This window comes from Chamaea fasciata, unplaced genomic scaffold (assembly GCF_029207755.1).
Source record: "Chamaea fasciata isolate MVZ Bird 193981 ecotype frontalis unplaced genomic scaffold, bChaFas1.0.hap1 SCAF_16, whole genome shotgun sequence".
Classification (NCBI taxonomy): domain Eukaryota; kingdom Metazoa; phylum Chordata; class Aves; order Passeriformes; family Sylviidae; genus Chamaea; species Chamaea fasciata.
This window is the reverse complement of record NW_027094101.1, coordinates 4,506,702-4,521,596: the sequence shown is the minus strand read 5'-3', so window position 1 is coordinate 4,521,596 and position 14,895 is coordinate 4,506,702. Positions and strand designations below refer to the sequence as shown.

The 14,895-nt window shown below is 38.7% G+C and overlaps 1 protein-coding gene across 1 annotated transcript in view; it reads right to left on the bottom strand.

The window, feature by feature from the left end:
* Positions 1-14,895, bottom strand: part of TRRAP (transformation/transcription domain associated protein) — a 75,463-nt gene that overhangs the window by 47,358 nt on the left and 13,210 nt on the right. Inside the window, exons 20-32 of the mRNA XM_066197744.1 lie at positions 14,055-14,220; positions 12,575-12,831; positions 11,731-11,931; positions 9,715-9,866; positions 8,484-8,683; positions 6,699-6,916; positions 6,380-6,577; positions 5,694-5,954; positions 4,570-4,731; positions 4,163-4,259; positions 3,608-3,729; positions 1,988-2,158; positions 1,226-1,294 (exon numbers count right to left, since the gene is read on the bottom strand). Of these exons, the coding sequence (XP_066053841.1) occupies positions 1,226-1,294; positions 1,988-2,158; positions 3,608-3,729; positions 4,163-4,259; positions 4,570-4,731; positions 5,694-5,954; positions 6,380-6,577; positions 6,699-6,916; positions 8,484-8,683; positions 9,715-9,866; positions 11,731-11,931; positions 12,575-12,831; positions 14,055-14,220 (2,274 nt within the window). The remainder of the gene's footprint in view (positions 1-1,225; positions 1,295-1,987; positions 2,159-3,607; positions 3,730-4,162; positions 4,260-4,569; positions 4,732-5,693; positions 5,955-6,379; positions 6,578-6,698; positions 6,917-8,483; positions 8,684-9,714; positions 9,867-11,730; positions 11,932-12,574; positions 12,832-14,054; positions 14,221-14,895) is intronic.

Below are 14,895 nucleotides of genomic sequence, written 5' to 3'. Positions count from 1 at the left end.
TCAAGTGTCTGGTGTGCACCCCCCACTCAACATATATCTCTTAACACATAATTACACAGAAAACATCAACAAAAAAACATTAAAAGCAGGGGGATTCCCAACTAAACGTGGCTTAGTGACAAATAAAAACTGGTCTGGAGGTGCCACATTGTGGTTTAAAAGACTATTGCTATAAAAAGATCTGCAAGATCTCCGTAATCATCACATTTGAGGAAAAGTGAATCCCAGAAGTATAGGAAGGCCTTAGAACTACTCTGACATGAATAAAATGAGGTTAACTGAAGAATGCACAGTGTTTTAGTTAAAACATAAGAAACCAATCTTATGCTACTTCATTAGAGAACACCTAGGTCTAATATAAAGCAAGGACCAAATTCAGATTAAAAGCTCTCTTGGCAATGACAGGCAAGAGAAATGAAAAGCCATTAAGCCATTTCCATGTTTTGAGGGAAATAAAAAAGCCAATGTAATTTCACTATAATTTGAAAAACAAATATATTAATAGAATTCCCTGCATTTTTTCTTAGGAGCAATCATAAATCTGAACACTTAATAAAAGCATTTAGTAAAACATTAATAGAATCATGGGACTTCTGGTAATGTACAGGAAACTGCACTGAAGCAGGAATTCCCATCAGTATTGGTAGGAGCACACACACTGACATTACACTGCACAGTTTTCCATTTATAAGAGAACTGATCAGCTTCCCATGCTTCAACACTGAAGCCATTAGTTTCACTGGGAGGGTGATTTTAATGTGATCCCAACTAGTAAATATTGAACTTGGTTTTAATAAATTAAATTTTAAATTAGCTGGGATTATGTTATCATTATGTATAATTTTCAACAGGCTATGTTATGAACATCAAACATATTAATGAAAAAAGGGGGATTATGCTGCTGAGCTCATCAGCTATTCCAGTGAAGAACGTATTTCTAAGCAGAAAATCCTGAGGGGGAAGAGAAATACAAACGCTTGAGCTGTCCCCACACTAACTTAAGTCTTTAAAGTAACCATTGTCAGCAGATAAGAAGCTCCTCTTACTCAGACTTCTAACAGATATTCAATATTCTATATTCAATTCAACAAGTCTGTTAGCCTGTAACAAAGCATCAGTGTGTAATCAGTTATGGCAGCATTTATAACTGAATGAGTTCTTTCATTCCAAAACATTAATACTATTTATTTCTTCTCTTTTCACATAAAAGCATTCATCAACTTACATTTCCATCACTCCTTTGTCCACCTTTGTGTGTAATAACTACAACTTCCATCCATTTACGCAGGTGTTGCTATAAAGAAAGGATAATTAGTATTATTCTTGTAATTAGACTGTTCCATTTTGGCATTTGCTACAAGAAACAATGTAGAGGCAGAAATAATTCTTTGAAGGAAACAAAGGAAAGAATTATCAGTTATTTTCATTCCCTCAAGTTGAAAAGTTCACTGTTGCCAGAAGTCCTCTCCATATTCAAGAAAGCAGGAATTACAAGTACATATATATATACATATATATACACACAAAAAACTTAAGTCTGATAGTCTTACACATCCTTGAGGACTTGCTTGATGTGCATGCATTTAAATATTTAAATATTCATGCCAAGGGGATAAAGGATTCCCATATTCAGTTTAAACACCGCAAATAAACAGAGCAGTACCTCCCAAAACTTTATAACTCAAGAAAGCAGCAAAACAGATTTAGTGCATTGGGAAGTAAAATTGTTAAAGGTGCTGGTGACACCTTCCTTAGACATAAATTTGCCCAAACCTTAGCATAACTATTTATGTCTTCACTAAAAATTAATTTTTTTTTGTTTAGAAGCCCTTTAGAAATTACTCAAAATGTTTAAAGACGTTAATTGTGAAAGAAAAATCCTTTACTTCAGTCACTACTGAACTTCTTTGATTTTTCACCAACAAAAATAGTAGCTAGAAGAAAATTTCCTCTGGAAGAGCTAAAATAGAAACTCAGATGGGCTTACCATCATCTGATCACAGAATTTATCATTGAAAGAGTTGGGGAAAAGTCTAGTGACTGATGTCAGACGATTCACAACATTGAGGGTCAGACTCCGATAGTCTCCCAGCATCATCAGCAATGGTCTCATGTGGGTATGAATTTGATCAACTTCTATGGTAGCTCCCTCCAAGAACTGTAAGAGAGTGCACAATTAAGATACAGGTGGAGAGGGATGTGACTTTTCACGCAAGCATTTTTCTTAAAATAGATCCAGCTGACTTGATTTTTCTTCTTTTATTTTGTTCCTTCAGAATGCAATAGTTCAAATAACATCTAGTGCTGGAAATATACACAGTGACAAGATGGATTTGGGAAGCACTGAGGTATTTCTGACACACAGTAGGACATTCCATAAAATAATCAAGTAGGACATTGTAATTACAGACAGACTGAAAAACTGCTACAGTGCTACAGCTATAAATTAAATACACAGCTGTGAACAAACTACTACCCAATATTAAGAACTCCCTGTGAATCTGGCTGAAGGCAGTTGAGCAAATTTCTGTGTTATAATCTGCATGCATCCTGAGCAACAGAAAAGGTCAAAAGAGCCTGGCTGCAAGCAGTCAGAGAGAATATTTCCTGTCATAACCAAATATCCTGTGGGCATGTGTTTATCACAGGAAAAAAAAAAACCAATCAGACAAACCTGATGTATAGGTCAGACAACCCTTATTTGCTACCTCTAAACCCAACTGCGTTGTTAACAAGCCATAAATATTAAGTACATTCCCTCTCATGACCCCAGTGACATGAAAAGACACACAACCTCTGGCCAGCCAATGGCACAAACTAATGCAAACCACCAGCATTACTGCAGTTATATTCTCTGTTCCATGTCAGCCCACCTACAAAGCATTACAAAAAGGCTGTAAGTCATTTCATCAGCTTTTTCTTTTTCGTTTAGAAGAATAGGATTAAAATCTTGCTGAATCAGAATTAGGCACAGCTACTGAACAACAAAGCATGATGAAACAATATCCTTTCCCTGTCCTTCCAGCCTTTGTACATGATAATGTAGCTTCCACAGGACAGACAGGGCAGTGTCAGGCAAGGACACTAACTCAAACAGGACAGCCAGGGTCCTGTTCCTTAAGGTAACCATCACACTGTGATGCCGAGTCTAACTGTCCTGTCCGGCTTTACTTTTCCAAAACCAGCTTTGGGATCTCCACCACTTCTTTTAGGAACATAGACAAAACATGGGAAGGGATTTCACAATAAAGCTAAGCCTGCATATTTGCGGAACAGCTGAGAAGGACTGATGCTATTTAGAAAAGAAGACTCATTTACAAAGACCAGACCAGCAGAAAGAGGGAAAGACTGGACAGAAAGACTGAAAGATTTACCACGGTCCTTATCCAAGAGCTTATAATTCTTAATTGCAACCAAAACTAATTTTTTATGGCCAAGTTGAAATCCCCAACAAACACATCTGACACAAACTTTTATCAGCATCACTACAAAAACTGAACAGAGCAACAATATTTCCTGTAGAGAACTTCCCCAAGAAGTCTTGTACCAAGGAAGTAAAGCAGAGAGAACAATGGCCTCAAAAGGAATGTTGTTTTAATACAGTCACCTTTCTCATGCACGCTTCTCCTGCCTCCTGCAGCTCGTTATTTGTTGAATTCAGTGCCTTGAAAAGTGCAGCAATGATTTTCTCTCTTGACTGAGGCAAGTAATTGCAGGCAGCTAGAGCATCTGCAAATATCAAAGTAAATTTGTTCCCTTTGTTAACTCAAATTCAAAGGAGAGGAGAAAATAAACCCCAATTCTACACCACTTCTATTACAGTTTCTTTTTCTCAAATTGCAGACAGCTAAAACACTCTATGCATTGCCAAAATCAACAGGCATCATAAAATAGTAAAGGAATGAGAATTCTATTAATGTTCTATAGTTTTCCTATGCTTTGTAACATAATTAATCTTAAAATATTTTGGGTTCCTTTCAGAAAACTGAATTCTAGTCATTAAGAAGGCAGCAATACTTTCCCATTATTCTCTCCATTAAACTGTAACCTCAGGAGAGCGGTCATCAGTCTTCCAGCGCTCAGGTTTTCTGCTGATCTCAGGAAGCAGACTGCCCACTGCTCACAAGGACATTTAACTGCACCAAGTCTTGTTTTTACTTACTTAAGGCTGCAATTCGAAGAGGTACAAGTGATGGAAGGCTTTTGTAGCAAGGTAATTTCATTAGGGCAGCATCTTCAGCCTCACACAAATTCAGTAACTAGGAAAAAAATGAACGATCATTTTAATATTGCAACTCACATTTGAAACACCACTATCTCACTCCCACCTTTACAGACAGCTTTTCATCTACAGCACTTTGGTTTTTTCTTAACGCAAAACCAGAGGAACTTCTGCATTGACTGCTGCAGGCAAAGCAGACTTCACTTGATGTTTCAGAAGGGAAATTCTTACATTTCAGTGGAAGTTTAAAATGCACAAAGAAAGATATGTATTTTTAACAATGAAAGTACTAATGCTATCATACAGAAGCATCTACATTCAAAGATGAGAACATAAAAAGAAAGTACCTCTGTGTAGAAAACCTTGTGCTCCACAACATTCAGATCCATTGTAAACAATCGGGGCTGCAGGGTTGTACAAAATGTATTTCCCTCCATCAGGCCAATCTGGGCGTTTGCAGGTTGGTGCCGAAGCAAATGTTTTTTAGGAGGAACCATGTCCTGGAGAACCTACATGATGTAATTTAGATTACTGAATTAGCAGCTATTGAAGTGACCCCACACACCCAGCCACCGAGAAGACAACATTAGTCATGGCTGTAGGTTTTTATCGATTTTCTATTGTGGCTCCAGATGTGTCTTGAGAAACAATTAAGCAAGAGGAAAAGTAATTCTCTGAATTACTTTGATTCACAGTCAGTTTGCAAAACAGTGTAGTAGCTGTAATTAATACATATTCTCTGTGAACAGATCTATGATCTTTAATAACTTCACACAACATCATGAACAAAGAAATTCATAGACTGAAGCATTTCAAACACTCAAGAAACAAGAATATTTTAAGCTCCTAAAACATCAAAATACCAAAAAAGTTTGTGTAACTTTTTTCCATTACACCAACTTCTCACTTTACTCATTTAACATCTTTAGCAAAGTAAGATATCAATTAGGGAGCTTCTCAGTATAATCTGGAACACTGTCAAGGCCCTTAAGACTTATGTGCATTCAATTATCTTCCAAAAGACTAAAAAATATCAGCTTTAAGGAGTATCTAGCCAAAAGTTATTTCAACCAGCTTTGAACTTCATAGTCTCCTTCTGGATAGGGAAAGGCATAGCAATAATGCCACATTTTTAGAGAATAACAAAACTGAGTGTCAAAATGTAGTGTCTATATGGCCCAGCCTATGTCTGATCGGTGGCAGCATGAGCAGCCCATAATTTAAGGAAGTAAATCAATCTGAAGACTCTATAAATACTGGCTAAGAGTCAGGCAGAGCCTGTATGAAACTCCATAGTGCTCCAGCCACTGTGCATGTTTGAACAACAAAACTTAGCAGATGACAAACATATGCTACCAAAGCACTACTAACTTAATTCACTAGTGTGGAAAATTGTACTAAGAAAAGCATTTCTGCAAATCCAAACTAGAAAACAACTTCAAGCTCCGGTTCAGTAAATATTTCTGCTTACCTCTTTATGTGGCTCCATGATGACTGTGACACTTTTGCCAGTGACCTGTGCAAGCACCTGCAAGGAATGCATGGCTTGTTTTCTCACAGTGGAGTTTGGAGAGGTCACTTCTCGGACGAGGTCGTGTGTGACATGATGGAAAGATTTTTCCTGTGCCGCAAGGATTTCTTCTGTTTTCTCTTCATCTTTTAAAGGAGTTGCACATCTAATCAAGAGCTGTTCTAATGTGGTCTTTGCCATAGCGACTGCTCCATTGGAAACCTGAGGCATCAGAGATCATTTTTATCAGCTAAGTACAGAACAAAGATCACAAATCATTACTCATCAACTTAGAATTTGATTTGGATGAATCCTGTGATTTTGATTTCCAACTAAGATTAGTGATTCTGCGGTAAGTGACAGTGAATCTGTGTTCATTTGTGACCTACATGTGGCCTGTACATTTCTACTCTGAAAGCAGCAAGTGTAATCTCAAAAACTTCAGCAAAGTTGTGTGGAAAAATCTGACCTCATTCCCAACTTCAGATCTGGGTTTGAGTTAAAATGACTAGAATTCACTACTTACTCTTGCAGGTAAAATGCATTCTGAAGTTCAGCAAAATCAAGCTTACTAAGAGTTCAATCTATGTGAATTAAAGGCCAGAAATTTTCCCAACACTATTTGATAAAACTCATTCATTACATACTTCTCCAGTTAGGTCCATCATAACGAAGAGAAGTGCCTTCAGGAAAGTCTGCTGGTTCTGGAGGACCCAAATCAGTGGCAGTCGTTCCATAAGAAATTTAATGGACACAACACCTCCTAGTTTAGCATACCAAGCTTGCTCGTAACAGCAAGCACATAAACGTTCCACAATGTATGAAAACAAGGGAAGTTGACAAGCCTGGAAACAAACAAATGGATCAGTTTCCTGTTCTCAGCTTACTGATAGCCTCCAAAAGTTTAGAAGCAAAATTACATTGGCTGAAACTCAACCATTTCAACACAATTTTTAAAAATCTTACCCTTTCCTTTGAACCCAAGATGATGCTCGCAACATCAAATATGACTGCTAGGGCCACCTCTCCTATTTTGCAGAGCTCCTTCTCCTCATATGCCATGCAGATTGCTATGGCATCAATAAGCACCAAGGGATCCATGCCTTTTGACCCATTTTCTTCACTGTGAAACATGGCTGTGCTAGGCTGGCTCCCAACCTGATAGCACTGCAGCAAGAAGGGACCTGGAATATGTAACAGGGAATGGGGAGGAGGGGAAAGAAAGATAAAACAATGGATATTTCAATATGAATAGTCTTTTAATTAGATTTTACTACTCCTAGGACTAGCTGATGGCAAAACCAGTAAGCCCTGTGCCTATTTGCATATAAATGGATTGTAAGGCATCCTTCACTCCTAGAAGAAAAAAAGATCACATCTACTTGAATATTTTCTTCTCTGCACTAGACTATGCACTGCAAGAAGATTTAATTAAAAAGAAGAGTCATAAAAAACCCAGTTACATTAATGTGACAATGAAAAGTGATATGCTTATAGTATGCCTTTTACCAAATTACCTGTCATACAGCCCAAACAAAAAAGTTTTCTTCATGGATATAGGACACTGCAGTGCTCCAACATTTACTTAGTTCCTCTAAAGGTCCTTCAAAACTACTACTGGAAACAACCCATTTAAAACCATCTGCAAATAGTACTGTGAGTATTAAGTTACACAAATGCTCTGGAACTATACAAGCTGTTCCACACTGCAATTATTTCATTGGCTGTAGCATTTACAGAGCATTATTAGGTGATTAATTGCTTTTTAAAAATTCGTTTAATAATTTCCACTGCTCCAAAGAATTAAAACATAATTCAGCCATCAAACAAAAATCCAGCACGGTTACCCAGGAGCAACTGCAGTATTGTGACTTTTTAAAACCAACTGTGAGTTTAAAACATGGGCCTAGAGAGCAACTCGGCATCTCTGAGCCCAGAGCACAGGACTGTAACGGCACTGAGGATTTGGCAAAGGGACTGGGTCTCCTTTGGATATCCAACGGCTGTTAATTCAGGGACACAAACAGGAATAGCAAAGGGGTCCAGGGACGTCAGAGACAAGAACAGCTTCAAATGGGATCAGGGATGAGAACAGCCTCGACCGGGATCAAGGACAAGAACAGCCTCGAATGGGATCAGGAACAAGAACAAGGATCAGGCCAAGGGCACAGGGTTATATACAAGACAAAACGGGCAGATCTGACGGTCAACGGCCAACAGGGATAAAGAGAAGTGGTGCAAAGGGGTAAGTAGGAACTGGGGTGAACCAACAGGGTAACAGGGGTGGAGTACCATGGCAAAATTAAGCCAATGGGAGTTAAGGAAGGGGAAGAGTATTCTGGAAAGGGTACATACATGGTGAACAGGGGCTGAACAGTGGTGATATCACCTAACCAATAATATAACAGAACTTAAAAGACATTATCATGCGGCTGCAAAGGCCCACAGGAGGGAGACTTTTCCCACCATAAGCCAGAGGGGTGTTTCTGCCTGTTTATGTCAGTCCCTCCAGGGTTTAACGGAGCTCAGCAGAGGAGACATCAACTAACTAACCAATACCACAACAGAACTTAAAAGATATCATCACGTGGCTGCAAAGGCCCATGCGAGGGAGGCTTTTCTCACAACCCAGAGGGGTGTTTCTGCGTGTTTGCATCGGCCCCCCCAGGCTTGAGGCACAGCTGCCCTGGCGGCAGGCCCCCGGGCCACCACAGCACAGCACAGACACAGGCGCCGTGTCCCCGCACTCACCGCACTGCTGAGCCACGGCCACCATGGTGTAGTGGCGGATGAGGCTGGCCACGAAGGGCAGCGCGCTGGGCCGCAGGTCCTTGATGACGGCCGACATGAAGGCCCCGGTCAGGGCCTGCTCAAACGTCTTCCGAGCCGGCGTGTCCTGGGCCTTGTAGCGGTGCGAGATGATCACGCTGGGGATGGACTTCTCTGTGAAGCTGGAACACAACGTCCCGCTGAGCACAACCCCACACTGCAGCACCCCCAGCCCCATCGCAGCCAGGTACTTCATTGGAAGTTGGCTCTCGATATCTAACTGCTTCTCCACCTCCTGTTTTGCCCCCATTTTGATAGAGCCGGACCAGTTCAGCCCATATTAATTTTGTCAGCCACTGGTCTCCAGCATGATGGATAGCTCAATTTCATCAGGAGCATTTAAAGCCAGTGGTTCAGAAGAAGCCGTGTATATACAATAACAGGTATACAGGCATCACACTGCAACTCAATTACAGAATGTCATTTTCAATATTTTGACATTTTTCCCTTTTTAAAAATGACATTTGATTTTAATCTTGAGTGATTGAAGCATTATTTATCAAATCACTGCCCAACAAAACTTATTCATTGCAAAGCTATATTTATGTCAAGTCTAACAACCCCAGACTGTGAAAGCTACTATGCTCTTTAGCTACACTTACTACATTGCAAGAGTCAAAGTCAGCCCACACTTTTTGGGCAAAGATGTTAAAGTTGTCTAAAAGCAATAAACTTGTGAAATAGCACTGACTAAAATTGCAAAACATGTAAGAAAAGCTTCAATATAAGGCTCCCACACTAAGATAAACAGAAGTTGTGTGTGACTATGCTACAGCTTAGTCACTAAACGAAACGGAATTTTCTCTTTCACTTTAGTAAAAGCTTAGATGCACACACAAAATGTCACAATCTAAATTAATCTTTAAAATACAATTAAGCACCAGAATATTCCAATTATTTATATACATGAAACTAAAATTAATCATATTGATCATATGTAATAGATTATGCACTGGACCGTAATTAGGGGGAGAAAATTAAACTATGACACATTAACATGTCACTGGCATTAAAAAACATGCTAAGAAAATTCCTTTTCACCAGCAGGCAAAAACCCCACGAACTGCACAGACTAATCATCGTCTCTAAACTAGGTTGCTCCAAAGACACCATAAATTTTACATACACATTTACGTTTAAAGAATTGTCATACTTGGGGTGTGCAAGCAGCTGGTATAATGCATGTTTGTTATCATCCAGGCTCATCATGGCCACCAGGAAGCACTTGATGACCTCCCAGGCCTGCCTGCGGTAATAGGGCTCCGTGTTGGCGCTCTTCAGACAGTCCAGGGCCGTCTCGATGGCCTAGAATGGAACAAGAGAGAGCCCAGACATTCCTTGCTCTTGGCATTTACCATATGGTCATTAATCAAGGGAATGGTATCATTAATATATATTAAAAGTCACTTTTAAAGTATGCACAGTTTGGAGTGCCCAAGCGAAGAAATGCAGAGAGAGCCAGAGAGCCTGAAAGCTGTTGAAAACACCATGGTATTTTCTGTGCTTTTGTATGTGCTAAGCTTCATGGCAGATACATCTACCTCCATGGTCAGACAGCATTTCAAGTTATGAGTGAGGTAAACCTTCACTGTGTCTCTCTTCTTCCCCAAAAAGAAAACTTTCCTTGCCTTCCCAACAGCAATAATTGCTGCGCCTAATCCCTTTACGCTGTAGGTATACAATGCATTTATACCCATATATAAATGGTACCTTTCCATGCATGATGAAATGTCCATGTAAGCAACTTCTAAACACCAGTTATTTAATGGAAATAGTACTCCTCCTTTTAAGAAGATTTAATACATTGGGGAATAATTTAAATCAATCTTTTAAAATATGAAGATGATTAAAAAGGGGAGTACATCTCTCTGGGAAATTTCTGTTTTCTGTATCTATATACATATATATATATATAAAGAAATAAAAATACATAAGAGCACAACTGTCTGATTTCTATCCTTCTCCCACAAAAGAAAGGAATTAAATAAATAAATAAGGCCATTAAATAAAAAAAAAGAAAACACGTAAAAATTGTTCTGGAATGCATGAAAAAAAGAATTATCAATTGCACGTAAAATCTAATCATCCATACTTAATAAGTTTATGCAGAAAAAGCCCCAGCTACAAAGTGGGCATTTCCCCGCGCATTTCGCTTCCTTGGTATTTCCACTTACTTAACCAATTGTCATTCCAAGTTTTTATCACGGCATCTCAATGAAAAGAAAAATTAGTTTTGGACAGACCACAATAGTCTACCAGGGCACTAAAAGAAAACAAGGATTTTTTGTTTTCAATTTATTCTGCTTTTTTTTACTTTGAACTTTGACATTTCCTCCTCACAGATACAAACCCTTCAGTAGATAATGCTTTCTTGGTCAACACCAAGCAGCTGAAGATTGCTCCATATCAATATTAGATGCTAAAATCCTTTGGAAAAGTTAGTTTGAATTAAACCTGGCAGGACAGGTAAATGTCAGCAACTACAGTGTTTATACATATTCAATTCATCAGCTTCAGTACAGTGGAGAAATCAGTAAATCTGCATTTTAAGAATCACTTTTCCAAGCTATTTTTAAGCCTGTTGGCTGGATGGAGCCAGAGAGCCAGCTGCCTGTGAAGAAAATTGCTTACTACATTCAGATCATATCTACTTATGAAAGTCTAATTGAAAAGGTAAGTATTAAAACTCTACAGACCAAATTATCTCAGAATCCAGCTTCACTCTCAGAGACTAGATTGCTGTAATTAGTGAGAACTAAGCACTTGTGATACACTGTGACTGCCAGATGAAAGCCAGTGGAGTACAAAGTGCTTCTAGAGACAACAAACAAAACCAAATCACTGGAGTCATGAGAATAATCACCGTTGAAGAATTTCTACAGTAAATTTTTGGTACATTTCAAAAAGCAAACAGAGACTGTTAGATGAGATTCCTGCTCCTTACCTAAGCAATACAGCAGAAGTTCCAACCTTACCCATTCTGTGAAAACATTTATTTGGGCCAGTTTTACTCCTTATCCTATCACTACATAAGAGCAGTATAGCATGCATAAATGTATTATTTTGGGAGTGAAATCTTACACAGTTTATAGAAGAAATCAAGAAAGAACTTCCAGACTGATATTTTTAAAGCTGGTTTCTCAGCATTGAAAGTAACTTAAGCCCTTACCTTTTCCATTGGGAGCTGAATGGACGCTTTACAGTCTGAAAATTCAATTGTGATACTGGGTCCTTGGATTTCTGTGACCACATATTGCAGTTTCTGTGATTCCTTCAACATCTTCCTGTTACTTCCACCAAATTTCCCAAGCACACGATAAGCCACGTGGGAGATGCTGTCGGCAGGATTGCGCAGGGTTCGCCACAAAGCCTGGGGGTGAAAAGGCACATGGGCACACCAGGCTTACTGCAACATTGTTCACGTTGTAATGTAAAAAAAAAAACAGTCTTACTTCAACACTTTTCAACTTGTAATGTAAAAAAAAGTCAAGGAAAACGCTTTGTTCTTGTGTTTGGATAACTGACTCTGAATAAGTTCCTTATCAAGGTTGAATATAAGCAGTCTCAGTTCACAAGAGCCCAAGTGCTTTGTAACAAGGTTGTCCTAAATTCAGTTTTAGGTTAAACTGTCATCAGCTACAAAATCTTTGCTATCCTGGAATAGTAGTTTCATGTTTATGATGGATATTAAACAATACTGTTCATTAAAAAAGCAGAGCAGTTAACAGGCTGAACTGAATTAAGCTCAGAGCTAGTTTTGAAATACAAAAGCAAATAAAGTAAATAGAATATAACCATTTAACAAAGTATATAGGAGGAACAATTCATTCACTTCTAAAGTTTCAGAGTTTTCAGCTTAACAGCACAACACCAACTATCCTCCTACACTCATATCAAACTGGTAACTCATGAGAGATTTTTCAAGTTTTTGCAACCAAAACTCCACACAAATTTCTAATAATATTCAGCAAATCAATGACCTCTTGTGGTCTAAGAGGAAACAACACATTTACCTGCATGAGCTCAGCTCGAACTGGCTGGATGTGGTCATACAGGAAGTCAGGCTGCAGGTTATCCACACACAATTCCAGAGTTCTCAAGCCCTGGCTAACCAGGGTCTGGGATCCATTGAGAGCTGACACCAAGGGGTCCATCAGCATAGGCAGATAAGGCAGCAGCGAGCTCAGGCGGACGGGCACAGTGAGGCAGAGCTCAACAAACAAGTCTTTCATGTGCTGTTTGTGAAGGCCACTTTGTAACATATTAAGTCCTGAAAAGTACAGAGAAGTTATATACTCACAGCAAAAAGACAGTCCACAGCGCACTGCTAAAAACTGCTATTTCCTAAATTCAGAAGAACCTGACGTTTTTAAACACTGCAGAGTTTAAAACTCAGTAAATAATGGATTTACAAAATACTAATACCATTCATTATTCTAACTTACATCTGAGGATGTCATGCAGTGAATGCTTTTTCATGTACACACATATAGAAGAAAAAGCACCAATGCATATTTTAAAGGTAAAATTAGACTCAATAAGGCAGCATTTGAATACAGCAGATTAAAAAAAGAGAAAAAGATAATTTGACTCAAACATCAGCCTTGTAACAATATAAACTAAACCCACGCAGAACGACTGTTTCTAAAATATTTTGAATCCTGAAAAGAAACATTCAGTGAGTTCAAGTACATTAATTGCCCCATACAGACTAAGCACATTCCTCAAGTGATTTTTCTGCCCATAAAGATTTCACATATTCCATAAATCTACTGACATGAGTTTTACATATTCATTGTTTACATATGTACTACAATAAAAAAACAGTCCCTACAGCTGTAGATCTAAACCAGTCTACAGTCTTGGGATAGTTCTGATTAGCTTGTCATTAGGTATAAGTAGCTCTCCACATCTCCTTGCTCACCCTCAGTATTTCTGGAACACAGTTCTTACAAGCATAAATGCTCAATTAATCAAACTGATTGTTATTTCCATTTCTTTCTGCAGTCTGGCACTACTTGAATTTCTATTTACCATGCCCTTGCAGGTGCACACACATGCCCTCAACTGCACAACAGCCAGAGCTTCATTGCTGTGCTCTCCCCACAAAACCAGTGATGGCCTGGCAACATTGCTTCACCTACTCACTCATCCCTCAAATGCTTTATGCCAACAAAGTCACCCGTTGCAAAAAAACCCAAACAAGCAAAAGGAACAAATGAGAAAACCCCAACAGCCCCACAATGAAAAGAAGAAAAACAAGCAGCAGAAATTGTGAAGCAGCCAAAACTATGGAGCCTGAAGCAGCTGATAGGAAATGAAAATAAGCACATTCAAGGTATTTAAATCAATCACTAAACTCAAAATCAGAAGCTACTTACCAGGGGTAGGGCTTTAGTTTTGAGGGGTTTTTAACTACATAACATAACTTTATTACTGCTATTCATATAAAAAAATCAGAAGCTGGGGCGGGGAAAGAAGGTATTGTTCTACCTTGCAGTAAGTTTGGTAACAGCGGCAAGAATTCTTGGTATAACAGATCATGACTGCCTCCTCCAATAGATCTGAACAGTGCTCTGAGCAGCAGGAAATAGTTATAGGGCTCTTTGGCAGTCTGTGCAAGTTCCATAGAGCTGTTCACAATCTTGTGCAAATGTGGCTATAAAGAAAATAAAGCTTGAAGATTAATAAAATACCAATTTTATCATCACTGTCATCATTGTACTGTACAAGAGTTTAGCGTGAGATTCTATAAATCTGACATGTGGAGCAGAAATCAGAGGGGTCAGAATGACAAGAGAGGACACTTAACAATATTAATTTACCCCTGATCTAATTTCATCACTAGGTCTTAATTTTGTGAATGCTAAAATTTCATTTTGAAAGCCAACTCTCTCAGGTAAAAAAGGCTATGGAACTGGTGGACTTTCTAGAGCAGAGGACATGAACACCTTGCAAGATGCATTAAAAATAGTTGATAAATACCAATATTCTCACGAGCCAGAGACAAACAGTAACATGTCTGGATATATTAGCATCTAAAAAGCTTTCTGCATTGCTATGCAAATGCTGCAAACAGCCTTCATCATTCAATTAAATTGTCTGCCCAAGGCCCCTATCATCCATCCTGCGGAAACAGAAAAAAAAGTAGCAGAAGCATGAAACTGTGAAGGTAGTAAATTACACTCCTTAAACTTCATCTCTATCTTATAAAATCCAAATGACCTTGATTGTGATGACAAACTGCAAGAATTAAAGCAGGATTACATGAATATTGCTTCATATTACTGTTGGTTTTCAAACGTTCTGGGAAATAGGTAATCCTCCCTCTGTT